Here is a 26,697-nt window from a genome sequence, read left to right on the forward strand (position 1 = left end):
ATCCCAACCTGTTTTCCTCTTCTTCCATCATCGCCCCCCTCCTCTTTTCTCATCTCTTGCCTGTGCTTCCTCTCGAATTGAAAGCAATATACCCCCTTCTCACAAGTGATACCCCCCAAAAAACAACCGCAACAATGGCCGCCGCCGCCGTGTTCCAGACCAAAGCTACCATCACCTCCTTCGGGGGCAGCTCCTCAAGCTCTCTCACAAGTCCTCCACCACTGGCACCGACATGGCCGTCAACCTCTACCTCCCGCCTCAGTGCACCACCCGCGCCGTCCCCGTCCTGTTCTACCTCTCCGGCCTGACCTGCACCCCGGACAACTGCACCGAGAAGGGATTCTTCCAGGCCCAGGCCTCGGCCCGCGGTGTCGCCATCGTCTACCCGGACACCTCCCCGCGCGGCCTCGACCTGCCCGGCGAGCGCGACTCCTGGGACTTTGGTGAGGCCGCCTCCTTCTACGTCGACGCCACCCGCGAGCCCTTCCGCCAGAACTACCGCATGGAGACCTACATCACAAAGGAGCTGCCCGAGATGCTCTTCCGCGAGTTCGCCGGCAAGCTCGACCGCTCCCGCGTCTCCATCACCGGCCACTCCATGGGCGGCCACGGCGCCCTGTCGCTCTACCTGCGCCACCCGGGCATGTACCGCAGCGTCAGCGCCTTCGCGCCCATCGCCAACCCTTCCAAGTGCCCCTGGGGCGAGAAGGCCTTTAGCGGATACCTCGGTGATGATCGTGCCGAGTGGGCCAAGCACGACTCGACCGAGCTCGTCAAGAACTGGAGCTACGGTCCCCTGAACGCCCTCATCGACGTTGTATGTTGAAACCCATCACCTGGTGCAAGATGACGCAGACGCAACAAAACTGACAGCGGAACAGGGTCTTGGTGACAACTTCTACATCCAGAAGCAGCTGCTGCCCGAGAACTTTGAAAAGGTCGTCAAGGAGAAGAACATCGAGGGCCTGAGCCTGAGATACCACTACGTGAGTCGGACCATACGAGCTCGGTACGCAACAGGACTTGAGAAGCTGACAATGACAAGGGCTATGACCACTCCTACTTCTTCATGGCGTCCTTCGCCAAGGACCACGTCGACCACGCCGCCAAGCACTTGGGCCTCGGCAACGCCACCTCCGCCTGACTCGAGGGCCGGAGCAATAGACTGTAAACGAAGTAAATGTTAATGTTGACGTCGTTGTTGCGGTGGCCAGAGAGCAGTCGCCTGTGTGTGTCAAAGGTCAAAGTTGAAGTGAGATGGATACCATGGAGGTTGTGCGAACAAGGAGTCTCGCGTTTTGCGCATAGTCGAAAGTTAGTTTTTAGTAGTATGCTGCTGCTGCTGAGATTCTTGAAATTTGAGAACAATAGCCGACGTTCATCCACCCGTTCCATCATGACCTTCGTGAAGTGAAACATCAAAAGCAACCCTTTCCCTCTTTTGCGCAACCCACGTTGCGCATGACATGAGTGCTGAGCAGAAACGCCAGTGCCGGGTCAAGAGACCGCCCGTCGACCTGGAGGATATCTAGAAGAATGCAACCAAAGAAGTGAGTAAAAGCGCTTAGCTGACCCGTTTCTCCACCTCGGGGCTCACGCCCTCCTTTTCAAGCTTCGCCCGCATCTCCATATCCAACTCCTTGCGTATGCGGTTATACGCCAGTTTCTCGAACCGGCTGAGTGCCTTCCACCAATGCTGACCCGCCTCGTGCTCCCCGATGCGTTCTAATAAGTCGGCCGTCTTGAAGCGCACGTCGCGGTCTTTGTGGAAGAGACCCAGGGCGACGTAGAACAAGCCGGCGTGCGATTCTGGCGCTACGCTTAGGAGAAGGCAGATCTCGTCGTAGGAGTGGACGTATTTGGAAAATGCCATGTAGATTTCCTTGCTTTGCATCGGATTCAACCGCTGCGTCCGTAACCGGTCGTGCATGTGATGCAAGTCGAGGCCTTTGAGCGGCTTGATCGTGTACATCAGTGCGAGATCCTAAGACTGTCAGTCCAAACATCCGGCGCTGGTCAAGAGTGTCTGGCGCTTACTTGGATGAAGCTGTAGTAGCTCCTTGTGTTTCTCCACCCTTCGATTCTCGTCACATTGCCTGCCATCTCCTTGGACTTGGCCTGCTCGTTGGGCCACACGTAGCCGTGCCCATTGACCCCTACTGACCCCATCTCCAGCTCATCGCCACCAATGTAAAGAGCACTCGCGCCATACACGCTCTCTTCGAAAGCAGCTGCGATTCGCGTGAATTTAATCACCCAGTCTCGCCATTTGGCGCGTATCACCCTTTCACCATGCCTGGCCGCTATGCTCCTCAGAATGTCTTGCATGAAGGCTGTGTCTCCGGTGAGATCGCTCTCGGCTGCGACCTTGGAGGTGCCTCCAACGAGGCCAGCATACGACGGATTTTGTTGTTGAAAGTAGACCATTCCTTCGGTCGCGAGTGCCGGGTCGATCTTGCTACTGATCTTGACTCGTCCTGTAGGCAAGTCGCACAAGACGTCCCACCATTCGGGGTGCAATTCGAAGGTCGGATTTGTGACGCCAGCGATGAACCCAGGTACATTGAGGAGATCATCAATCTTCGTCAGGTCGGTATAAGGGAAAGCGTGTCGTGTGAAGCCCCTGAGTATGCCGCCGGACGCCAAGGCGCATGCCGCCAAGACTGCCTCCGCAACCTCGCCCGAAGGCATGTTGTGCCCCAGAAAGATTACCCGCTTCTGTGTCAGCAATGCATTGACCAACACAATGATCGGGTGCGTATGCGGGCCGTTTGTTGTCAACTGCGCGTGCAAGGGAAACGGTTGTGGCGCCTTACCCTGCGGCTCAGAAAACTTCTGGATAAGCTTAATCAAGGAGAAGTCGCCCACAGTCTCTGGCATGACGGCCACAGGCACCTTGATAGGAATCGGGATGCCCTTGTACATGACTTTGCTTTCGAATTCGTGTGTATCGCGGGGGACCGAGTATTGTGAAGCTCCCTCAACATGTGCTTTTGTCCCTGCTCTGGAAACGCCGGGCAACTTCGGCGGATCTCGAGTCGCATCAAAGGGCAGATCAGCAAGGTGCTCGCCGCGATCTTCGGCTATGCGCATTTGAATCATCTGTTCAAACTTCTCCACAAACAAGTCTTTGTTGTCACTGGCCAACAACAAATGCCGTTCAAGCAGGCTGAGTTTCGGCATGAGAGACAAGTCCATGGAGTTGACGGCATCGTACAGCAAGGCCAATGTCTCCGGGACCGGCGCCTTGAAGTATTCGTCTAGTGCCAGCAGCAGAAGGGGCTATAATATGTCAGTGGATAGAGCAAGGAGATGAAAGTAAGATGCCTGCTCACTTTATATATGTGCAGGAACGGATGCCTGGTGCAGATTGCCATGGCTTTCACAACAGCACCTCTCTTAACCGTCTTGTCCTGCTTTGTGTTGACCAAGTTCAACACATAGATCAAAGGCGGCCCTTCTCCTCCTTCGGGTTCGCCGTCGTCCGACTCGGAATCGTCGTACTCGTCCAAATCATCCAGGTCTCCATCTTCCTCGTCCAAGTCCTCGCCACCATCTTCTTCGTCAATAATCCCAGCAGCTCGGTTGCGCAAGCGCCTTCTCTTCTTTTTCCTGGCTTCCTTGGCTTTGCGTTCCTCGTCCTCCTCTTCCTGACTCGTATCCTTGTGCAGAAAGAAAATGGTCCAATCCTGATTCCGAACGTGGGCCTGATCGGGTAACATGAGCTCCGCCAGCATGTGCTCGTCGCCGGTGATGGAGACAGGATATTGGTGCTCCATCACCGGGCCGCGGTCGATATCGAAAGAGGCTACCAAGATGTACTCGACATGGTTCTCGGTGGACCCACGCGGGTACTGTGAGCGCAACTTGCGAGGAGGATGCGCATCGGGGTTGTAACGCCTTGGGGCGGATAGAGACGAGTGTTGTGACGACACACCAGTTGAGGGCGTCTTGGATTTGGAGCTCGGGTTCGAGGAGCGATCCGTCTCGACGATGGGAGGCGGCTGAGGGGATCGTGATGGACGAGATGTGTTGGACATTGACGAAGGAGATCTCGAAGCTGGGAAGCTGGAAAGCGACGTCCGACGACTGGGCCAGGGGCCGTTGGGTGGGGGATACTGCGTTTGCGTATTGGAGTAGTTGCGCGTGAGGAACGGCAGTGCAGTCTGGGTTGAAGCCATGCTAAAGAGGCAATGTTTAAATTGCGGAGTCGATCAGATTGGTGGATGGAGGGTTCGAGGCGTTGCGCAAGATGCCGGTAGCCAGAGCCATTCAGGATTGGATGCAGTCGAGGGGTCCGTTCGGGGAGGTGCAGCAAGTAAGGTTGACTCCGATCAAGATATGCGAGGTTAGCAAGCCTTGCTAGTGGTTGTCAGAAAGGTTAACGGCTCAAGGCCAGGGACAGTTGACGACGGTGAGGATGCGACATGAACTGGGCGACCGAGAGGGCGGGAAGTCTGTAGTGAATCGTGATTGTCGTCGGAAATCGTGAAGGTTGCTGGTAGTCTGGCAAAGTCCTGGAAGAAGCCAAGTGCGAGGCGTCGGTCCAGGGTGCAGGATGCGAGGTAGGGAGGGCGGCGACGGTGTGATGGAATGGGTACGAGGGAGGGACGCGGACGACGCGGCGGTACAGTACGTACTTGGTAGGCCGTAGGTGTGCAAACTCGTCCTGGAGCGGTATTCAAAGGTATGTGTAAGTCTCCGTCTTCAGGTCCAGGGTAGCGCGTGGAGGCGTTCTCAGACGATTGCCGAATGCGCTCTTCGAAACGTCAGATGCAGGCGACTGACTGACAGCAACCAGTCACCGCCAACAAGCGAAAACAGGAACGCCCCTCGGGAATTTGAGGTGGCAGAGAAGGAATATCCTGTTTGAAATGACCTAAAAAGCGTCAATGCGTGAAAGAGTAAACCACCGAGACATGATCTGCTACGACGTTTGGTTTGGTCTTCTCTCCCGCCCTCCCGCTCTCCTGAGCTTCCGAGCCTTCTCGTCCATGGGTTGGCAGAGGCCCTCGAGGTCCAGACTACCCACAACTCCTGACAGGGGATGGTTTAAGGTGTGGTGCTTCTTTTTCTCCTACCTTTTATTTATTTTAAATTGTGCAATGCGATTCGAACCGCTCGCCAGCTCAAATAATGCTCAGCTAAGGCGCATCGAAGCAAGGTACACGCACTCTTTTCGGCCAAACAGGGCGTCGGATTGAGATGGAAGGAGGTCTGCCCCTGGAAGGAATGCCGCGAATCGAACCTCTGGTTGGTTGCTCACCCTCTGCTGGCTGGCGGTCCTCCGCGTGTCGCTCTGTGCTAGTGAGCGGTGACGAGTACTTAGAGCAGCTGGTGGTTACGGATAGATTCAGATTTAGAACTCTTCAGTGCGTACCTCAGCGGAGCGCGGGCCAGCTGGTGGGCAATCGAGCGACACACAGATGGGGAGCCAAGTCCTAGCTGTGCTAGGTAGGCTATGCTGTCGGTCGGTCTGTCCAGAGACACGCAATCCAGAGACGGACAAAGAGACAGACAAGCAGGCCGATAAGCGGTTGACAGTCTGAGCTGGCATCCATATCCGTGAGCAAGTGGGCAGTGTCTGTGAGAAAGCGTCGACGAATGCGTGCTAAGCAATGCTGATCTCGGATTCCAGGTGTCCCTTTTACGGAATGCCTTTCAGTCAATAGTGTATGGGCTCGGGCCCCTCCTTTTGCTAGGCTTATCTCAATCTGTTTGAATTTTTTATTCTCGGCAGCTCTTCCCCCTCCCCAAACCTAAGCGTCCCCCTTTGGTCCCCTCCTTTCTCTCCCCTTTCCACGTTCCTCCCCGCTTTCCTTGTCCTCCCTGCTTTCCCCTTTTGAGAGATAGGTATCCCAAGCGGTCGCACCTAACCTAAATTCTGGCTTAGCGCCTAGGGTCCTTACATGAAACCCCTGTGGCTGAGGAAGAGGCGATTTGGCAGCTGATGTACTATGTAGGTAATGAAGTACATGTGAACCACACACCACCCCTACCCACCAGCCACGAGCCACAAGCCACAAGCCACGGTACCCTCTAATTCGGAGCCTGTCATCGTGCACGGACTGAAATGAGATGCAAGGCTGCCGTTGTCACGGAGAAGGCGCCTCTGTTTACTTCCAGCCCCCCAGAGCCACATTGTCTTGTCTTTGAATCAAGCCTTTCCACAAATTGAACCGCAACGCCAACTTGGCTTGACACAGAAGATTTATCTTTTCTTCCTTCGAGAAGTATAATCTGACACTGACGACGCCGCTTTCAAACCCCATTATTGCTTCTTTTGCTGCATCATCGCTGCCCCTCCCGGCACTCTCACCACCGCCTCTTGGCCTCCCCATATTTCTCGCATTGTTTACTTTGGTCCCAAGTGGGCGCGCGGCATCACAGATCCAGAGCAAGGCATTCCCTCTTTCCCGCCCACATCTGCTCCCGCCCCAAGTCCCGTCTCAATATGGTAGGCTAGGGCCCATCTCGCGCCCGGATCATCAAAATCTCTTGGGAATTCGCATGAATTTTGACCTGAAGAACCCACAACAGGCAATGCCCGCTGGCTACAAACCTTCCCCACTAGGGCCGCATGGCTCTCCTCGCAGCTCTCCGTTTAGAAGACCAGAATCTCCAGCATCACCGTCAGCAGTGCGACAGCCCTCGACCCAAGTGACGCCCTTCGGATCGCCGACGAAAGCGTCCTACGCAACCAACAACGGGCGCTTCGGCAACCCAACTACACCGACAGACACGGCCGAGAGTCGGACCCCCCGAGTACGAACGCCGACTGCTGAGACCACCATGGTCTCGCCACAGCCTCTCCGGCCGGGGTTGAAGAAGGCGATAAGTCACGGAAATGCGCTCTCGCATCTGCAACCCGCCCAAGTCAGACAGCTTCGGGAAGGGTTCGAGATCTTGGATCGCGACAGTGACGGTGTCATTAATAGAGAAGACGTCGCGGACATGCTGAACCAGCTGGGTAAGAAGGCAGGTGCGCGAAGACATTGAGCGCAACCGATCTAACACATCTCTAGGCCTCCCGTCCAGCGCATCCGATGTGTCACAGTTCTTCCCTCCGTCCGCGTCTCAGGCGATGACGATGGCTGCTTTCCTCAACTCCGTAGCCACGATGTTGGCATCATTATCACCCCAATCCGAGCTTCTTTCTGCATTCTCTGCATTCGACGATGACGATAGCGGGCAGATCGACCTCGCTGAATTGCGAGATGCACTACTACACACAGCGCCAGAGCCCGGCGAGCGGCCCTTGACGGAGGCGGAGGTCGAAAAGGTGATCGAGGGATTCACAGGCAGGAGAGCATTCAACCGCAACATGCAGGGCGGTTTGGGCAACCGTCGCGAGGTCTTTAGATACCAAGACTTCGTCAACTCCATCATGGGGACCAACACGGCGTCAGAGGGGGCATCGGCCGAAGGGTCTGAGGATTAAGGTCGCTTCGGGCAAGCAAGGCATCTGGCGTTTGCCAAATTGGGTGTGACGACATACGCGAGCGGCGCATGTGGAGACGAGGGCCGCGGGGGAACGAGCACAATTAAACGGAAACGAGGTTTGACGAACACATTCGGACATGATTGTACTTTTATTCATAGCAGGGCCGTTGGATCACGGTGGTGTCAGGTATAATTTCGGTTCGGTTTCACAATATCACAGTGTTGTGCCAAGGGTATCCGTTTGCTGTTGGGTAGTACCGGCAGCCCGCTCCGGACCCCATGTGACAGTGCGATCGAGGGACGGGGGGATGAAGGCCCAGAGGCCGAGATCGGGTGGGTGCGGCCTCTCGAGGTCGAGTCTGTATCCGTATCCTTGACCAAGCCATGCGCATGGGAATTTGGGTAATGCGAAAGGCTGGGAAAATTAGCCGTTGATGGCAGTGCATGCATCTTTTGTAAAGTTGATTCCTGCTTGCATATGTACGCAAAGGAATGCTTGGGCCCCACCGTATTCTTGGGTCTCGCATGGCCTTATGTCAAGAGAGGCACTTGACGGACAAAAGGACGGCATGGTGATGCCATAACTTTGGTTTGCAGGAGGTTGGGAGCTGCAAATCAACCAGGGCCCCCTTCCCCCTCCAGTGCCTGCAGCCTGCGCTCGCACCCGCAGTGCAGCACACATATCCCAAGGGGCGGGCGGCAGTGGACTGGGGCATGGGTCGGTTGGTGACCGCTGGTGCCCCCTTCTGCTGGTGCTGCTGTGTGTTATCGCCAAAAAACTTCAAGGGACCTTTTTCTCCCCTCGCCCTCTCTGGTGCTGGTTCAACACGGCGCAGGTAGTGGCTCGGGTTGGGTGGCATCAGGGAGAGCAACCCAACACCGGGCGGTTCGGCGGACCTTGAGGAGGGTGACACCGGGCGACAACCCAAACTGATTGGCTACAATCGCAGGGGTCCCCGACGGACCCCACCGAACCTTCTCGAACCGGCCCGCTGGGTTGCAGCGAACGGGAAAAGGCAATAGCCGTTTGTTGCAAACGCCTCGATATGCCGATTTGGGCTTTTAATCTGTGCCGGACATTGGACTGAGAGAGGAATTGGCTTTTTGGGCATTGACCTCGCTGTCAATTGGGAAACGATTTTCAACGTACCCGCCAAGTAACCTGAAATCACTGGAGAGTCCGTCTTTGAATACTGCGACTTCATTCTCAAAGCGAAAGCATTTCACCAAGCTTCTATCAGTTAACTAGCCAATTTGGTCCCCTGCAAACGCCTTGACGCCATCACACTCTGGGGTCCGGAGCTGGAGACCCTCTAAACGGAGGCTGAACATGTGTCGAGCTCCTCTCTTGCGGACTAAAAGCGCACCCATCACCCTGGTCTATGTTTTTAGAGGAAACCATAGGTAGGCCCATCTGGCACCTGCCTGATGCCCTCATTGCGCGTGGTGCACCATTGGCCACCAGGAAAACACCAAGAAAAATACAGGTGGCTAGGAAACGAGACAACGGCAACAACCACAAAGCGCGACCAGTGGCATTCGACCGACGATCTCGTCGACCACCCACCGATGTGCAGGTATCATGGTAAACAAGTTGCGGTTTCGAGGTTGCCATTGGCTCCCCGGCGGCTGCTAGTAGTCATCGGGAGACGGGACTGGGCCGTTTGGACAAGCTTCCTGTGGGGGTAATAATGTGAGCGGGCGACTCGACTTTGTCCTGGTTACATCAGATGCTGGCGTTGGCATAGGCGTCTCTGCATGTAGTCGATACCGTGGTCTGATGGCCATTGGTGATGCTACTGACGACTTTTCGCCCGTCTTGCCAATGGGAGTTCCCATGGGGTATGCCTAGGCCCCCGTTGCTGTACACACACGATGTATTCCTCGTTGTCTCCTCTCCTAGAGAGGTTGTCGTGGGCCAGCTCTTGGGCATATACATAGTACATCTCTGCATGCCCTGCTGCGTATGGACTGGTTGACACATCTTCCACATCACACACGCCCAGCCAGCACATGGGCAGCATCCAGGGCCTTGTCTAGTCGCCCAGTCTCCGTCTTCCCCGTAATCCCATAGGCGCAGACCCAGGCCTGGTAGGCGGGAAAAGCAAGACGAGAGATGGGAAAAATTTGTGCACAGCTGATAAATCGTCAAGAGTGTCTGCCCCCTGGGCGAGTAGCAAGGCACTCTCACTCGCCTCGCTTGTTGTTTGGGTTAATTTTGGTACTTCATCTCTGTTCCTGCCTTGGGCCACCGAGAAACGACAGCAGCAGAAAATCAATAACTTTGTGCAATTCACATCTGAAGCCTCCCCGCCGACTTCTTTCCTGCTTGCTTGCTTGACTGCTTGCCATTCCTGGAGAGATTATTCCCCTCCTACCCCCCTCTTCCCTCTTCCATCCATCTATCTGCCTCAACTTACGTATACTCTTGCTCTCTCGCTCAAGCACCCTGCCTCTTTCGCCGGCTGCATCTCCCCTCCAGTGTCCACTCTGATGGGCTGTGTTTCCTCTGGCCGAGCCTCTTTGCAGCAGTAGCCTGGGCTTCCTTCCTCTTTTCCCTCCTCATCCGCTCTCGCCCTACATTTCATACCTTTGCCTCCCGAGAGCCGCCCAACCTCTCTCTGCTCCTTCTTCCTCTCTCTCGCCTCCTCTTCCCTTCGTCTTTGTATTCTTGGACTCTTTGAGACGAAGCTGAATACCCAACTGCACACTCCTCCCGCACCAGCCGCACTCTCTCGCATTCCTCAAAACGAGTCAAGCTAGGTGCCGCTACCTTCCACCGGGCGCACCTGAACCCAGTAAAAAAAAAAGGACAGCACCTTTTTTTTTCTCCCCCGTTCCCCCTTCACTAGGCCCGTTAATGCGCTTTGGGGAATCCGTCACACAAGCATAACCTTGCATCGAGGTTCCTTACCTAATTAACCAACAAAAAAATAAGCCTGCGCATTCTTTGGTTCCCCTCAGAGGGTACTTGCTTTATCAATGAAGCTCTTCGCAAAGAAATCGTCCAAGAAGCAAGGCCAGGACGACGACGACCACCACCAAGATTCGAGCTACTTTCCCTCCTCTGAGGCCTCTTCTCCTACGAAGTCGCCCACCAAGCCCCGATCCCCCACCAAATCGCCGACAAAGTCCCCCACCAAAAAATCCTCCCAGCCCGCATCTCCAGGCCCTCGGGAGACAAAGTCGTCGCGCACATCCCGCACCTTTGGCCGCCACCCTACCGACCCGGGCTCACGCAGGAGCAGCAAAATCGACCTCGATTCCCACCCTCTTAACCTCCCTCCTGAAGAGCGTGCAAAGAGACTTTCCGCCCTGTCAGCCATGAGTGGAAACGCCATGGACATCGACCGTGAGTCGAGTGCAGCGCCGTCATCGCCTGCTGCTGCGGCACCCCAACAACCCTCCGTGCCGTCTTCTTCCTCCTCCCCTAAGCTGAATGGCATCAACACCAATGTCAACGGCACTGGCGATGCTCCGGCCCCGCCCCCTCACAAGTCCAACCCCTCCAGCCCAGTCCCCACGACCGAGGATGAGGCCGAGGCCTACAAGGCTGCGGGCAACAAGTTCTTCAAGGAGAAGGACTACAAGAACGCCATCCTCCAGTACTCCAAGGGTATGTTTTACCGCCGACTGCGAACTCCGTAGCACCCCAAATTGACAATTCCGCTCCAGCTATTGAGTTGGTCCCCGACTCGGCCACCTATCTGAGCAACCGTGCTGCTGCCTACATGTCCAATACCCAGTACGAGTACGCCCTCGAGGACTGCACCCGCGCTGCCGACTTGGACCCCGAGAACCCTAAGATCCTTCTCCGACTTGCCCGCATCTACACCAGCTTGGGTCAGCCCCAAGAGGCTCTGCTTGTGTTCGGCCGCATCAACCCTCCCCCCTCCGCCAAGGACCAGGCTTCAGCTAAGGAGATGCTCAAGCACGTCACCGCTGCCCAGAGTGCCCTCCGAGATGGCACCGCCGGCTCCATGGTTCTTCATGCCCTAGACCAGGCTGAGCGTCATCTGGGCTTCGGTGCCTCCAGACCTCGCAAGTGGCAACTTATGCGGGGCGAGGCGTACCTCAAGATGGGTACCGTTAACGCCCTTGGCGAGGCGCAGAACCTTGCTATGGCACTGCTCAGAAGTAACAGCCAGGACCCTGAGGCTCTGGTGCTTCGTGGTCGCGCTCTGTACGCCCAGGGCGAGAACGATAAGGCCGTCAGCCACTTCCGCAAGGCCATTAGCTGCGACCCCGACATGAGGGATGCGGTCAAGTATCTCAGAATTGTCCAGAAGCTCGACCGGATGAAGGAGGAGGGTAACTCCGACTATAAGATGGGCCGCTGGCAGTCCGCCATTGAGAAGTACAGCGCTGCGCTCGAGGTCGACCCGGCCAACCGCGGCACCAACTCAAAGATCCTGCAGAACAGAGCGCTGTGCAAGATCAAGCTTAAGGATTACGATGGAGCCATTGCTGACTGCGAGCGCGCCATCAGCCTGGACTCAACGTACCTCAAGGCCCGCAAGACCAAGGCCAACGCTCTTGGGCAGGCAGGCAAGTGGGAGGATGCTGTGCGGGAGTGGAAGTCGATCCAGGAGCTCGACCCTGAGGACCGTACCATCGCCAAGGAAGTGCGCAAGGCCGAGCTGGAGCTCAAGAAGAGTCAGCGCAAGGACTACTACAAGATTCTCGGCGTCGAGAAAGACGCCGACGACAACCAGATCAAGAAGGCCTACCGCAAGCTTGCCATCATTCACCACCCCGACAAGAACCCCAATGACGAGCAGGCTGCCGAGCGCTTCAAGGATATCGGAGAAGCCTACGAGACCCTGAGCGACTCTCAGTAAGTCCAATGTTCTGTGACGAGAAAACGACCGTTGCTAACCCCCCTTTTCAGAAAGCGTGCTCGCTACGACAGCGGTGAAGACCTCGTCGACCCGTCTGACATGTTCAGCGGCGGTGGCGGTATGGGTGGTATGGGCGGCATGGGCGGCATGCACGGCGGCATCGACCCTGAGATTCTTTTCAACATGATGGGTGGTGGCGGTGGATTCGGTGGTGGCGGCGGCTTCAACGGGGGCGGTTTCCCCGGCGGAGGCGGCGCACACTTCAACTTTGCCGATGGAGGAGGCGGTCGTCCGCGCGGAGGCGGTGCCGGCTTTGGCGGCCGCGGCTTCAACTTCTCGACCTGACAACCCGAGTCGGAGGAAGATGAAGCAGAAAATTACGACGAGCCCGCCGAGCCGGGACGCAAGACGGGCGGCTCATTTGCCCAAGAGTCGAGGAAGAGCCACACGAAGCGGCGCCGAGATGAAGGCGACCGACTTGTGGACAAGATCCGCCGGTATGGAGTCTGGGTCGTGGCCGCTCTGGTCCTCGTCCCCATGCAACTCCTTTTACTGGCGGCGGCAGCTGTGGGATTCGTGTACATTTGCATCATAGGGGCCCGGAAGCTGGGCATACGGCTCCGCGGCGGGGAATGAGCTTTCGACTGCAAACCTTGGCATTCGGGATAGACTATGACGCACAGAAAGAGTCACACACACCGGCGGCGTTTTACCCAGGCATCGAAATCGTCCTTTTTTGCGTTTTCACCACTTTACTTTTGGTAGAGAGAGAGAAAGAGTCACGACCCAAATTCTCTAGCCCCCGAACTCGTGGAGACGAGAGAAAGGGTAGGGGAGACGTCTTGCATATCCCATCGAATGCTGGATGGGCTTTTCTGTTTGCGAGGTTAGACATAATTGACACTGGTAATGGAGCTGTGGGCGTCTCATTGGGACGCCGCGCCAGCCCACTTTTGACTTGTTCATGAAACTGCTCTGGTGATTTTTGTTCTGCCATGCTCTGCACGTGGCTATGGGTATCATTTTCTCGCGCCCCGATCTCGGGCACCATCATCCTCGCGCTGCACGCGTCGCCCTTCCCGTCTGCTTTGTAGCCATTTTCAATGCTGCTACCCCACGGCCTCCGCCACGACCACCGCATCCCTCCTCGGCCAACGCATCGGGCCCCAAAAAGACGAGGCCTCGCCCCAACGGGCGGGCCTTCTCAGTTCGCCCCGGGCCTCCCACTCCCGACAACCCTTGTCCCCTCCAGGACCCTCGCCACGTCGTCCCGCAGCTCGGGCATGCCCCTCTCGATGTGGTCGGCGAGGACGTCGCGGAACTGCGCAAACGCGCCCATCTTGCCCTTCATCAGCTGGTTGCCCCGGCGCACGAGCTCGACGAACTCGCGCGTGTAAATGTCCGGGTTGCGGCCGTTCTCGACGTACTGCACGAGCTCGGGCGGGATCTTGGGGAGGGCGCCGGGCAGGTCGGGCTGGGGGGGCGCGCCGGCGGTGGCGGTCATGTGCACGCGCTGTAGGGACTGGGAGAGGGCCTGGACGGACTCGGAGAGCGCCGGGCCCGAGGGGTTCGAGGGGGTCGCGTTGTAGGTCGTCACCTGCACCATGATCTGGTAGAGGTCGTGGATCGTGTCTTTGAGCTGCTCTGCGAGGTCGCGGGAAGGGTCAGCGCGGAAAGGGGGGAAGGACGTGGGGATGCGTACGCTCCAGCTCGGCGGGAGTTGGCTCGTCGAGGGGCGCCATCTTGGCGGTTGCGTTGGTGTTCTCTTCTTTGTGTGGTGTGTGTTTTTTGGTAGCTCGGAGAGGGACGACACGGGCGGATTGAGTATCTTGGGCAGGCCAGCCGTGGTTGATGACGACTGTGAGTTGCGACGTGAGGGACGAGGCTGAGAGAGCGAGGTTTGGCCGATCAAGGTTGAAGTTGGCTCGCACTGGCGGGATGGGCCGGCGGTGGCACCTTGCAAGTGTGGGTGTGGGACAGGTACTTGCAAGGGTGGTAAGTGCAGGCAGGTTGCGACGGGTCGGAGCCGGTGGTCCCTGGTTCGGGGGCCGTTATGCTGCGACCCCGGTCTTAATAATGACAGAAGCTCAGTAATGAACCCCCTACATAACTTGCCAGCGGTTCGTGCTTGGCTCTCGGCCATGTGTACCGGGAGGAACCTACGACGTCAACAAACTAGCATCAAGAGCCCAGTCGCTGATTAAGCGTTTTAGTTCGAGTATTTCTGCATGTTGCACTACTGCTAGCGGTAAGGATATCTCTTGAGAAACTACTTGTTCAGGGTCCGAAACCTTTCACTTCCCGCCAAATAACTTCCGTAAAGCTTGCATGTTCTTCCTCTTACCCAATTCTCGAGGCGAATCCGCCCCGTCAGAGAGTAATCTGATCGTACTTTGGTTAGATCCTTGACCGCTGCTGCTTTCGTCCGCTATACTCGCCGTCTCCCGTGACAGTCCCAACCCAGCTCCAAGGGTCGCTCGACTTAGAGCAAACATGGCTGGCTGCTTAGCCCGTAGTCGCGGTGACGGGGACCGGATCGGGTTGTACCGCTCCAAATACTCGGATGACTGAGGCGGTGGAGTCCGGCGTATGGCGTTGTGCCGTGGGATGCGAGCCGGAGCTAGCGGGCTTTGGGGCCTGGTGCGGCGGAGCTGCGGCGGCGGGGCCTTGTACCGCATCATTTGCTCCGAGGGTGTTTCCGGCGGCGTGACGTAACCCGACGAGGTCGTTGTGTCTGATTTCTCGAGACGGGATGCTACGCGGGAAGAAGGACGTTTGAGAGGCTCATTGCTCACCCAGGAGAGGGGCGGCGCACGTCTGATCTCAGAAGGCGTCCAGATCGAAGAAGAGCCGGGTGGGGTCTGCGAAGGCGATGGACGACGAACGGGTGTAGTCAGTTGGTCGGTTGGTGTAACTGACCTTGCCGACCCCAATGTCGAAGTATCTGACGTTGATGTGGCCGGTGTATGCGCAGAATCTGTCAGTGGACGAGGAGGTGTGCTAACTACTTGCCATTTCTCGTCTGACCGTGCAACCCCGCGGAATGACTGCATCCATATTGGTATGGGCTTTGTCGGACTGGGTTTGAACGCAGGTCGGCCTATGGGATCATGAATGGAGACGTATATCGTAGACTCTAAAGGTGGTGTTGCCGAGTGTCCTCTGGCCCCATCGTGCGAACCGTCTCCCACTCGACGAAGTGAAGATGAATCTCGACTCAGTGATCGAATGGACTGTGACCGGGTCAGCCTCCAGCCCATACTCTTTTTCTGATGACTTACCGCTGGGGCCCTCCTCAAGTGTCCGGCTCTAGCCTCACCAGCATCCCACCTTGCCCGACTCAAACCACCGTCAACCTTCTCGACCCTCTTGAGCCCTTGCTGCATCACATCCTCCCCCTCCATACCCAGATAACAGGCAGCACACAGCGGCGGCACATCGACCTCCTTCATGCGCCCCTTACCCGCCGTCCCAGCAACCCTGCGAGTCGTGCTCCCTTCCTCGTCGACATCGTGGCTATCGTTGAAGAGCTCCAGCAACGGCACGCCACGATACACCAGCTTGCTCCCGCAAAACAGACACCCGTAATACGAGCGATGCCAGAAGCACTATCCCAGGCTCACGCACTCGTCGCCGCGGTAGACGATCTCCCCGCAGACCCAGCAGATGGCGAGGTCGATGAGAGCCGCGTGGCAGGGCGAGCAGGTCAGGCGTGCCTCGGGACCCAGAGCGTGAGGGGGGTCTTCGGAAGGTTGGTAGCAGAATGTGCAGGTAAAAGGGACTGAAGCGTGCGGCGCCATGCTGTGCAAGAGATGTCATCGTCCCGGGCGGCCGAAAACAACTGCCCCGTAGACGATGAACAACTAGCAATGTTGGGTTGCTAGCGAGTGGTGTTTGTTAAGGCGCAAGAAGAGGTCGGCGTGGCTACCCACTGCTAACGACAGCGGCTGCTTCAATATAAACGAACAAGTCGACCCTTCCTACGTCGTACGTCCCCCGCAACTGCAGTCTTCGGCCAATGCAACTTCACTAGGAACATATTGTGAGCTCAAAATCAGAATGACATTGTGTTGTAAGAGTACAACTTTTGATACCCCGAAAAGCTCAGTTGAGGTAAAGCCTGCCCGAGACCTAAACAAAGACAACCCTTTTGCCAACTCCAGTCGGTATTGTACAGAACAAAGCACAAACAACGCCGAGACCAATCCATCTCCCTATGAAACCCCCACGGCCCAGCCTACTCAACCCAGTTGTCAAGACAAAGCATCCTAGTTACGCCTGTCGTACACCCCTGCAACCCCGTACTGCCAACAGCCATCAGTTGTCGGACGGATCTGACAGTACGTGTTCGACTCTCCAGAAATTCGCGTTTGTCATCATATAGTACAGTTAGCAACACCAACACTTGGCATCGCATCGCAATAGGTGGGTCTGTTGTGTTCCCCAGCAATCATCCATGGAATGCTCAGCGTCGCAGCTTCGGCTTCGCAAGCATGTTGAGTCGGCTCAGACTCATGCCGCCGCGCTTCATTGGGCTTGGCGACTGGGCGGCCCGGAAACCCTGAGCCTTCTTGCCTACAGTGCGGGGGGTCGTTCCCATCAGTCTGGGGGCAAGTAGAGCATCTCCCTCGGGAACATGCTCAGCCTTGCGTCTCTTACCGGCTCTCTCGGCCGGGTTCTCCTCAAGATCTCCCTCCTCCTCACGAGCTCGAGCACGCTTCTTGTTCGGCATGCCGTGGGGCTTGCCAGCGAGCAGCCGCATGGGGGACCTATTCTCCTTGTTGGCAACGAACTCGGTCCCGGTCGGGAAGCTACCCGGCATGTCCAGCGAAGACCTGACATGACGGACGCTAGCTTGTCCAGCAGACGATCCAAAGCCAGTAGGCGAGGCGCTACCAAAGCGAATGGTGTGGTCACTACGGAAAGTGAACGTTCCAGGAACAGTCGGAGGCAGATCGCTAGTGCTCTCGGTCACCTTATCGGTGGCCTTCTCGCTCGCCTTCTCAGACGGGCTGTCGACGTTCAGGTCGGGATAGAGACCGTCGTCCTGCTTTCGTTGGGTGACGTTGCCGAGCATGGCGTCAAGGCTTGGATACTGGACCTCTGCCTGCTTGCGGATGGGAGTCATGCTGGCAAAAGCTCGGTGCGCGACCGTGTTGGGAACGGCGGCGTCGGCGGTCCGATCAGTGTCCGGAGTGAAGTCAACCCTCTTAAACAGCTTCCTTCGCGGCGTGGTGAATGGAACCGCGTGCAGAGGCTTTTCCGCCACTTGCGGAGCAGGAGTTTGGGAGACGCCAGAGGCGGGCTTGGGAATGGCGCTCTTCGTCTTGTCCAGAGCCCCCGTGCCGCCGCGCAGAATCGACTTGACTCGTTCAAACCGGCCTGGGCTCACAATCCGGCGTTTCAGCTCGGCCGTCTTCTCGAACGCAGTGAGGTTGTTGGTTGTAGCAGACTTTGTGAGACCACCCAGGTCAGGTTTGGAAGGCGATTTTTTGAGGCCTCCAAGTTCCGGCTTCGAGGGCGACTTTCTAAGACTACCCAGGTCGGGCTTACTAGCTGACTTGGTCAGCGTACCAGGAAGAGGCATTCTGCTGCCGGCGGCGCGAGCCAGCGAGGAAGCGGTAGGGCTCGTCAGCGACGCCAAGCTGGGCTGAGGTCGAAGACCAGAAGGTGCGTCAGTTCCGCTAGACTTAGGGCGCGGTAGAGAGCTGCCATCGCGGGAAACAGGTCGAGCTGTAGAAGCGTCGTCCTCAAAGCGCTGTCGCACGCGTTTGACGGAAGAGGGCGGCTCGATGAGGGCAAAGAGACGAGCCTTGGGCCGAGAACCAAACGAAGCCTTCCTGGAATCACTAGAGTCCGTGTCGTCCAGATTGGCCTTGGACGGGGACCGCTTGAGGCTCGACTTCTGCTGACTAGGCGTACCGGGTACGCCCAGGTTCAGCTTGGAAGGCTGCTTGAGGATAGACTTCGGGTGGGTAGGAGTGTCTTCAAGGTTCGCCTTGGAAGGGGATCGCTTGAGGCTTGACTTGGGATGAGTGGGAGTGTCGTCCAAGTTGACCTTCGAGGGGGACCGCTTCAAGCTGGACTTGGGCTGAGTAGGCGTGTCGTCGAGATTGGCCTTGGACTGAGTGCGCTTCAGCGAGCTCTTGAGAGGAGTGACTCGGCCGGGCTGGGCTCGGAAAGATGAGGGGTGACCTTCGATAGAGTCCATCTTCTTGAAATCGGCCATGTGGGCGGCGCTGAAGCGACCCGACTTGCCCCTGGCCTTGGCAATCCTGCGTCCGTTGATTTCTTCATCCTCTCTCTCCAATTCACGTTTGGCGACCAGCTCCGCCTTGATCCGGGCGGCCTCCTCGCGTAGGTCGTTCATCATCCGCTGAGCATCATTGCTCAAGCCGGTGTCGCTGGTAGGCTGCGCGACGCGAAAGGTGAAGGGCGACTCAGGCACACCAGTGGTCTTGGACGGCGTCGCCTGAGGGTCGGCGTCAGAGGGCTTCATGTCTCTGAAGCCGAGCCAGGTAGCCGAGGGAGGTGCGACGGTGGGGTGGACTTTGCTCGGGTGCATTTCAGACAATGGCGCCTTAAGTTTCGAGGATGAGGAAGGCGTGGCAGGATCGTGGGTCGGGACGACGAGGGCATTCAGACTCTCAGCGACCTCTTTGGAGGGAGGAGTATCATCGCGTTCGGCGACGGCGGCTAGGGCAGACTTGGCCTTGGGCTAGAAATAAATAAAATGTGAGTCAGGGTCCGCGAGTCGGCTTTTTTTTGTTTATCCAAGCGGTCAAAGAGCCTCCTTACCTTTGGCGTGTTGGCGCTGGCCAACCGGGCCGAACGACGGCGGGGCGGTGACATCCTGATGGCTGATGGTGAACGTCGTCAGCTTCGTTTGCTGGATTGCTGGACTGTCAGTAAAGAGCAAAGAGCAAGACGAACGAGGTCGATCCAACGAGGCCCTGGGTTGAAGGAGGAAGGGTTGATGATGTCAGGCGAGAGTGGATGGGGTTCGGCTCGGTGCGCGACGGGGGACTTTGGAGGGGCTCCTCGTTTGTTTACATTGCGCGCCGCAATCCGATTTCTGATTGGGTGGAAACGGACAGACGGCCCAAGCTCCAGGCCCTGTGCCCACGGTGGGTGAGGTGGGGCCACAGTGGGCGAGGCCGTGTTCTTCACAATCTTTGCGGTGAATTCAAAGTAAATATGTGCGGCTCCTCTTCGTGATCCGCCCAGTATTTACTTGGATGACCCTCGGGTAAATAGTACTCCTCATGGGTTGTAAACAAGGGCAGCGCGTGGCTATGGAGCCTGTGTCGGCCTACTAATTCTCGAACCCTCTCTTGTTTCATAACAGTTGGTGCATCTCATCTTGTTTGGACCCAATGCTACGCCTGCCATGGCACAACCCTATTCTTACCCTTGGCGCTACTGCTCGAAGCCCGTATTCCTTCGATGTCCTGGAACTGGGTAGGGTCGAGATCTACAGCCGCCAAAAGCGGTAAACTTGGGTAACATTGATCGTTTGGTCTAAGCTGTGGCTTGACAACCATATCACAAGCCAGTTTGAATCCCAAGAGCTAGGTCCCAAACCCGATCCGCCCTGCCATCGCAACAAACGTTTCGACCCTGCCTCCGACCCTGGTTTTCGGCTGCATTTTCAGACCTGCTTGGTCTACAATGTCCTATGACACTTGGGCTATCTCTTGACTTGCTTTTGTTTTTATCCGGTCCAAGTGAGCGGTGATGTTGGCCCATGATCTCTACACGTCGACACAGCATGTGTTGGGACATGCTTCTTCGTCAAACCGGCACCACTTCTGACTCAAAACGGATTTGTTTGCTACACCTAAAGCCTATGCTTCGGAGTCGTCTCACCTGATTGGTGCCATCATGTCACAACTCATCGCAAATCCATCTCCTCCGCAGCGTGACTGTGCCCCTGGGCGACTCCGGTCAGCCACCATGTGACAAATTGATCTCTCCGACGAGTGAAACGACATGTTGTCTTAGAAAGCCGCGGGAAAGAGTTGACTCTGCTTGACAGCTTCGAGGCCCATGACCACGGGAGATGTCTGCAACATAGTCACACCCGCCATCTTTCTGAGGCTACTACACTATCACTGGTATCAACAGGCGTATTGCACGAGCCTCAAACTTTCTCAGATAATCTCCACATGAGTATTTGCCGTCTCTGCTAGCAGTGTTTGTCGAGTTAAAAGAATGTCCAGATGACAGCGATAGCATTAGGTGAGAAGAACCCACCTGGACAGACTCTGTTCAGCAACTACGTGGTTTCCCCAGCTGGATCTGGAAACGGTAAGCAGGGGGGTGTTCAAGTAGAGCTACGATCTTCCTCTACTTCCAGGCCACTTGAAGGATGGCAGAAATTCTTCGATATAGTCGATTGACCAGGCTAGGAGACCTCCATTCAGCGCTACAATACACATAATACAACATCGTACAGGAACAACGGTAGAACAGGAGAGTGTTCCAGCATTGTTACAAGTCGAGCAGCTGCCGACTTTTGGGGAAAACAGAGCAAATCGAACTCACCGACCCTTCCAGTGTCGTTGGAAACAGTAGACTAAGTCGGGCGTTGGACGATGCTCATGCTGTGACTATCTGTAACGGATTGTGGTCAGCTCGTGGTCAAATGAAACTTGGAAAGAAAGAAACAGAAGTTGAGAAGCCCCAGGATCGCGTTTGGCCCTTCTCAGGTCGCTCCGATGCGTATCAGAGTCAAACAAGACGAACCGCCATAGCCTTTCATGCTCAAACTTCGATCAGAAGCTTAAAGGCGCTAGGGCAGGTACCCTTCTTTCCATCATTATACTCCTCGCTGTCCCCTTCAACGATACCGCAGACCGGGGTATTCAGGAGTGCACATGGACAAGAAAACTACAGAAAGGCTGGGTTTGGCACAACCCCTTACTGTAACTTTCGAATGGACAACGGACGTGTAGTGAAACGAAAGGCCGAGAAGACCTTTTCATTAACCATGGAGGAGGTGTGTGGAGGCGTGTGAGCAATGTTAAGTGGACTGAAGAGCACACCATCGATGTTTCGCCCGCGGATAGCACCGAGTTTACATGCATACAAGTGTTGTTTTTGTTGTCAGACCCAACTCAGAGAACACCAGCCAGGCAAGGTGAAGATGGCGTTATCTTATTACTATCAAGGTAGCTGGACCCAAGAGATGGTACGGCCCATCTCTCAACCGGTCATGCTAGATGTAAAAACACCGCATTTGTCTGAGGAAGCATCGTGCGAAGCTGATCCATATTGCCAAACACTCAAACCCTCGACACAACCTTCCTCCCAAGTCTGCTGTTCATAGCATGGAGAGTCCCGTGGTACGGCGCCGTGTGCGTGGTCTACACGGCTCAGCTACCATAACATAGAGGCATCGGCACCAAAATTTTAGGTGTTTGCGAGACGCAGGCGGCCAAAAGCCTGGCCTCACCATAACGATGGCTGGCGTGAAAGCAGACAGGCCCCCGCGCTGCAGGAGTTTGATAGTTGACAGTGATGTGCGGGATAAGCTGTCAAACTCATGCCATTAGTTGGCCCAGAACCTGCCGCTCGAACACATCCTATATTGCCGGGGCCCGAACATCCTTAAAGGCATGAACGAGAACCGCAAGGTCCCTAGCATCCTGACCGGTGTCGGGCGTCTCCCTACGCCCATCACGTCGATTCAACGGCCGTCACCGGGGGGGTATGCAAGCCGTGCCGATCCGTCTCGGAGACCTCTTCCGTGCCGCTCTTCTTGAGGGCGGCCTCGGCCTTGGCTCGCCTCTTCCGCGCCCGCCGGACCTCGATCTCCACGTCCTTCATCTCGGCATCCACCGAGACAAGCCGCGGGATAATGTCCTGTACGGCCTGCACCGAGAGCGTTTGCGCCTGTCGCAGAGTCAACGGCGCCAGGATGCCGAACCACCGCAGAGGGTCGCTGCTCTTCTTCTGCTTCTTCGCCTGCTCTTCCTTCTCCGTTTCCGCCTCACCCTTGGCTTCATCAGCAGATGTTGCCTCATCGGCCCCATTACGCGGAGCCTCATCAGCGTCACCAGACGCGCGCCCCTCGCGGGTCTCCGCCTCCGCCTCCACTCCCGCCGCCTTTGGCACCGTCACGGCATCCGCAGGCTGGACAACCTCGAAGCGGGGAACACCCCTGGGGTTGGCAGAAATGTCGAGGACCCTCGAAGCCCGCATGCGCTCATCGTAGTAGTCGGGGCCGTATCGGACGCCCCTCTCTGCGGAGAAATTGGCTCGTGCGATGTTCTGATACATGCCGACCTGGGCCTTGCCGAGGCGCTCGCGCAGGACCGTGTACTCGTCCAGCAAGACGAGGTAGCGCTCCAGCAGGCTGTCGATGTGGTCCGTCTCCATGGTCGCGTGGGCGGGCGTATGTGACGTGTGTCGGCTGTTTTGATGGGAGAGGCGAGGCGGCGGTGATGTGGCTGGTGTATAATACCGGTATGCGGAATAATGGCTTTGTCCGTTGTGGCTCAGTGTACGCTGTGACGAAGCCGGCACGGGTGATTTGCAAACGTCGTCAATGTTGCGGAGGCGGATTGAGCTCCATAGGGCTATGCATGAAGTCGATAGTCAGCTGTAAGCCTCAAAAGAGCGAGGAATCTGTGGCTTGGGTGATGATCTGCACAGAGGGGGTGGTATGCAGGGTAGCCCTGAGCTAGTGATTTCCAAGACCCAAGTTTACGGCTGCAGTAGCGGTACTTGGCTTTCCTGAACTGCCGTGGGCAACTCTGGCCAGAATTTCGACGAGGATTAGTATCAGTACTTTGGCCATGCCTACCACCAACAGCAGAAGCTAGTTGCAGCTCCGCGAAGCAATCAAAGCAATTTCCATGTGCAACTCCTCGATATGCGAAGAGCGCCATATCCAAGTCATTTCCGAACGGGTCATGGCCCACGCCAAGACCGGCTTCCACAAAAGAAAACGGCCCGGCAAACAACGTGAAAAAGAGAATGCAATGCAACGGCCCCGTGGAGCACAAAGGCCGAGGCGAGGTCGAGATTTAGCAGCACACACAGACGGGAACAAAGAACAGCGACATCGTCCAATCCACTCTCTTTTGGAGGCTTGCCCTGCCCCTGCCATGGGGGCCAGGAGGCAGTCGGGTCGATTGCTTGCAATGCCTTCGTATTCCATGTCACCATTCTGGCATAGCTTCAAGTGGGGACAATGGCCACTGGATGTTGCGCTGGGGGAGAATGCCGTCCGAAGGGGGGAAAACCGACACTCAGGGAGAATTACAGACAGCGCAAGGACTGTCAAGGAAGGGTCTATATTGCCTGTTAGTACTTATTTCCCGTTGTCAACCGCAATCTGTCTAGCACGAGCAGGGGGCAGTTCTCTTGTGTCGGCGATCCCCGTTATCAATCACATAGGACCCTTGACAGCAACGGTAGACGGAATTGAAGATGAACGGATAAAAAGGCAAGCGGAGACCTTGGCTCTCATTTGGTGACCGGAAAGAGAGTCAGAAACGATGAAAGACGGAAACCTAATGCAAGGCGGGATGCAAGCCGGGCTATGCTGTAAAGTACCGGAGTCATGGACGGATGGAAGCATTGAAAGAAGGACGCGGGCGTCCGTTGGCCGATCCCCTCCATCTAGCTTGTTCCCTGTACGCAGGAGACTGCTTCAGATGCGTATCGTCCATATGATTTGAGAGACACCGTCCGACCCCAAGTCTTTCCCGGACGCCGTGCTGCGTCTCGACTTCATGTTGACAGCATGAAGCGAGGGTCTCATGCGAGACGGAAGGCGGCAGCGGCAGAAAGATTGCATAGCAAATGGGATCTGGCTGACACTGCATGCTGCGAGCGGGCGGTGGGATGGCGTGTCAGTGTCGAGCGTCTGGGTTCGAGACCATGGGCCGAGCCAAAGACAAAGAAATGCTTGCCAAACGATTCGTTCGTTGGACGAACCGAATCAGCGCACAGGCACTCCGAGGGATGGCAGACCCGACCGTTAGGGCTCGAAGAAAGGCCAGAGTGACAACACTTGCCTTGCACGGCAGGCACCAGCAAACAAACTCAAGGTATGGAATAAGGTGATGGTAAAGACCGTGGGGAATGTTAGTTCTAGGCCGTTTTTGCTTTTTGATGGAGGTGCGGATACGCCCGGAACGACCATCTCACCTTGATGCAACCTGTTCCACAGTAGGCAGAGTCGGTTGAAGGCGTAGGCCCCGCCTCCGAGAGGCCAGGCTGCGAAGAGCAGCGTTCGCCAACTAGGAAGAGAAAGAGGATCGATTGAGGGCCTTCTTGGATCCGGTAGTGCTCCTATCTCGATAGTCGGGTGCTGCATGCCGCAAGTGGCGGCGGAGCGCAGCCGTTGGTTGTCCAACTTACGATTTCATGCCGATACGGGCAGGGCGTCGATCTGTTATCGATCCTCGAGCGGAAATCGTCGGATGGTTACGTGAAAGAAATAGGACTGACAGGCTGGCGAAGAAAGCTTGCCAGACAAATTTGAGTTGATGCCCATCATCGACCCATGCAGGTCCGTGCGTTGTGCACCCAGAGGCTGTTGGGTAGGGGGGAGGGAAGAACAAGAACCTATGGATGCATGTTGAATGTTTTATCAACCTTAGCCGAAGAGTCGAAGTCTAGTTTGCCTATCTTACCCAAGGAGCTGCGTTAAAAACGCACCCTGCACCGTCGATGTGTAGGCCAACGTGAGGGTATCCAATTCCCATCTGCCGAAGGACATTCGGGCGTTTTCCTCATCTGATGAATTCTGTGGCAACCGTGCCAGTGTCTTGCATCGAATTACACACTGACATGAGCGTCACCATTGTTAAATCGAGAACGGGACGAAAAACAAAGGCCTCGGTGACGGGAGCGAGCAAGGCCTGAGCTGTTTGGCAAAGAGGCAGATATGATTGACGCCAAACAGGCTGGCGGGATGTCAGGCCTGGGAAGCAGGTGCTTGTGCTTTGCCTGTGCTTGCGTCGAGGAAGGTCTCGCTCTTGCTCTGCCCTTCGCTTCCCGCCTGACATGTTTGTTCAGCAAGAGGATACCTTGGTACGAACCAATATGATATGTACGTACCTCACCCCTCTGAGCACATGCGTTCTGCATATGTACACTACAAGGAGACGGGTGGGGTGGAGGCGCCTCAGGCCCCGAAGATCCTCAATTTGCGCAACGACGAGGGTCCTCTGAACGCAACACGGCTTGGCACTCCCCCAAGCATCAACAGCGCCCTTACTGGCAAATGCAACTGCCTCCCGTCATTAATCACATCAACCAACACGGCTTGGCCACCCCGACAGAGGCACTCTGATTGCTGCCGGCCCAAGATCTGCTCTCAGACTCTAAAAGTCTAAGTCAGCGGATGCTTCTCGACCAAGAATAAGGGACGACGACCCACCTTTTACGGGATTCACGAAAAAAAAGTGGTCAGCGAGAGCGGTGAAGAAGTCCCATGGCCGTTGCCAGTGCCCCGCGTCCGACCCTGAGCGAGATGGGGGCGGTTACAAGCCCAGAGCCCCCCAAAGGCTTTGTCCAGCGCATCATCGAGGCCAGTGTTTAGTCCGTTTAGGTTTGTTGGCAAGACACCGAGTTTGCTTCCTCGGGTCCAAGGCACGCATAAGCATCGGCACCGGCACCGGCACCAAACGCACCTCTTCGTCTCAAGAGCAAGCGCCTGAGGTGTGTCTTGTCGGCAGCGCTGGGTGGCTGCTCGCGCCGCCGTCCATGCTGCATCTCATTCTCTTCTGCTATTAGTGGAAAGGGAGAGAGCGAGAGGAGAGGGGAGAGGTCGATTGGAACTGAGATGACCAGACAAGGGCATGGCACTGGCAAATGGCTACGTACCCCCCTGAATGGTGTGTTGAAGCCCGGACAGATTGGAAGCAAGCCAGCCGGGCTTGAGAGATGGGAAGCCCCAGCCGGAGAGCACCATTCCTCGTACCGCCGCCATGGATATTTGATGGTTCGGTACCTTGGTGCAGTCAGGTACGGCACCAGGCAAGAATTGGAGACCTTGGACGCTTGGGGGGTTCCTCTCCTTTGCAACGGAGAGGTCATGGCTGGAACATGGCGACCTTCCGGGTTAGGTCATGTCCTTCAGCTAACACTGCACCAGACCGTATCAAGGAGCCCAAGGACAACCGACAAGGCGCCGTTGATCCGGCTGGAACAGTGAACTGCCTCATCTGCTGAGTGAGGTACGACGGGGCGCCAATCCCAAGCTTCTGCAAATGTCAGCCTTGCAAACAACGAACTAACACGGAGGGAGTGGTGGATAGGCCAGGAACTGGAGTCTTGGAGCCCCCCCCTCGACACGGGCACTCTCCTCTCCTCCCTCCATCACCACCAACAAACCACTTTGACAAGGGAAAAGGCGAGACAACGGGAGACACTTGCCATTCCCCTGCTCGTC

At 56.5% G+C, this 26,697-nt stretch overlaps 7 protein-coding genes across 7 annotated transcripts; 2 read left to right on the top strand and 5 right to left on the bottom strand.

Annotated features, from left to right (window-relative positions):
* Nucleotides 1-1,564: 1,564 nt before the first annotated feature.
* ColSpa_04116 (protein mesA) lies at nt 1,565-4,181 on the bottom strand (the record flags this gene model as incomplete). Its single annotated transcript, XM_049270328.1, has 3 exons — nt 1,565-1,984; nt 2,038-3,282; nt 3,336-4,181. 3 exons carry the CDS (start codon nt 4,179-4,181, stop codon nt 1,565-1,567), a joined length of 2,511 nt encoding a protein of 836 aa, XP_049126285.1.
* A 2,611-nt stretch (nt 4,182-6,792) lies between these two features.
* ColSpa_04117 (myosin regulatory light chain 1) lies at nt 6,793-7,441 on the top strand (the record flags this gene model as incomplete). Its single annotated transcript, XM_049270329.1, has 2 exons — nt 6,793-6,970; nt 7,026-7,441. The coding sequence occupies 2 exons, from the start codon at nt 6,793-6,795 to the stop codon at nt 7,439-7,441; spliced, it is 594 nt and encodes a 197-aa protein (XP_049126286.1).
* A 2,984-nt stretch (nt 7,442-10,425) lies between these two features.
* Nucleotides 10,426-12,629, top strand: ColSpa_04118 (protein DnaJ subfamily C member 7; the record flags this gene model as incomplete). The annotated part of the gene is made up of 3 exons (XM_049270330.1): nt 10,426-11,059; nt 11,119-12,280; nt 12,335-12,629. The coding sequence occupies 3 exons, from the start codon at nt 10,426-10,428 to the stop codon at nt 12,627-12,629; spliced, it is 2,091 nt and encodes a 696-aa protein (XP_049126287.1).
* An 859-nt stretch (nt 12,630-13,488) lies between these two features.
* Nucleotides 13,489-14,026, bottom strand: ColSpa_04119 (mediator of RNA polymerase II transcription subunit 10; the record flags this gene model as incomplete). The annotated part of the gene is made up of 2 exons (XM_049270331.1): nt 13,489-13,928; nt 13,987-14,026. 2 exons carry the CDS (start codon nt 14,024-14,026, stop codon nt 13,489-13,491), a joined length of 480 nt encoding a protein of 159 aa, XP_049126288.1.
* Nucleotides 14,027-15,107: 1,081 nt separating this feature from the next.
* On the bottom strand, nt 15,108-16,084 carry ColSpa_04120 (uncharacterized protein; the record flags this gene model as incomplete). Its single annotated transcript, XM_049270332.1, is given in 4 exon segments — nt 15,108-15,261; nt 15,312-15,331; nt 15,566-15,892; nt 15,908-16,084. 4 exon segments carry the CDS (start codon nt 16,082-16,084, stop codon nt 15,108-15,110), a joined length of 678 nt encoding a protein of 225 aa, XP_049126289.1.
* Nucleotides 16,085-16,749: 665 nt separating this feature from the next.
* ColSpa_04121 (uncharacterized protein) lies at nt 16,750-19,136 on the bottom strand (the record flags this gene model as incomplete). Its single annotated transcript, XM_049270333.1, has 2 exons — nt 16,750-19,002; nt 19,083-19,136. The coding sequence occupies 2 exons, from the start codon at nt 19,134-19,136 to the stop codon at nt 16,750-16,752; spliced, it is 2,307 nt and encodes a 768-aa protein (XP_049126290.1).
* A 2,829-nt stretch (nt 19,137-21,965) lies between these two features.
* Nucleotides 21,966-22,667, bottom strand: ColSpa_04122 (uncharacterized protein; the record flags this gene model as incomplete). The annotated part of the gene is made up of 1 exon (XM_049270334.1): nt 21,966-22,667. The coding sequence occupies one exon, from the start codon at nt 22,665-22,667 to the stop codon at nt 21,966-21,968; it is 702 nt and encodes a 233-aa protein (XP_049126291.1).
* Between the last annotated feature and the right edge of the window lie 4,030 nt (nt 22,668-26,697).

This window comes from Colletotrichum spaethianum (assembly GCF_022836535.1).
Source record: "Colletotrichum spaethianum MAFF 239500 DNA, contig08, whole genome shotgun sequence".
Taxonomy (NCBI): Eukaryota; Fungi; Ascomycota; class Sordariomycetes; order Glomerellales; family Glomerellaceae; genus Colletotrichum; species Colletotrichum spaethianum.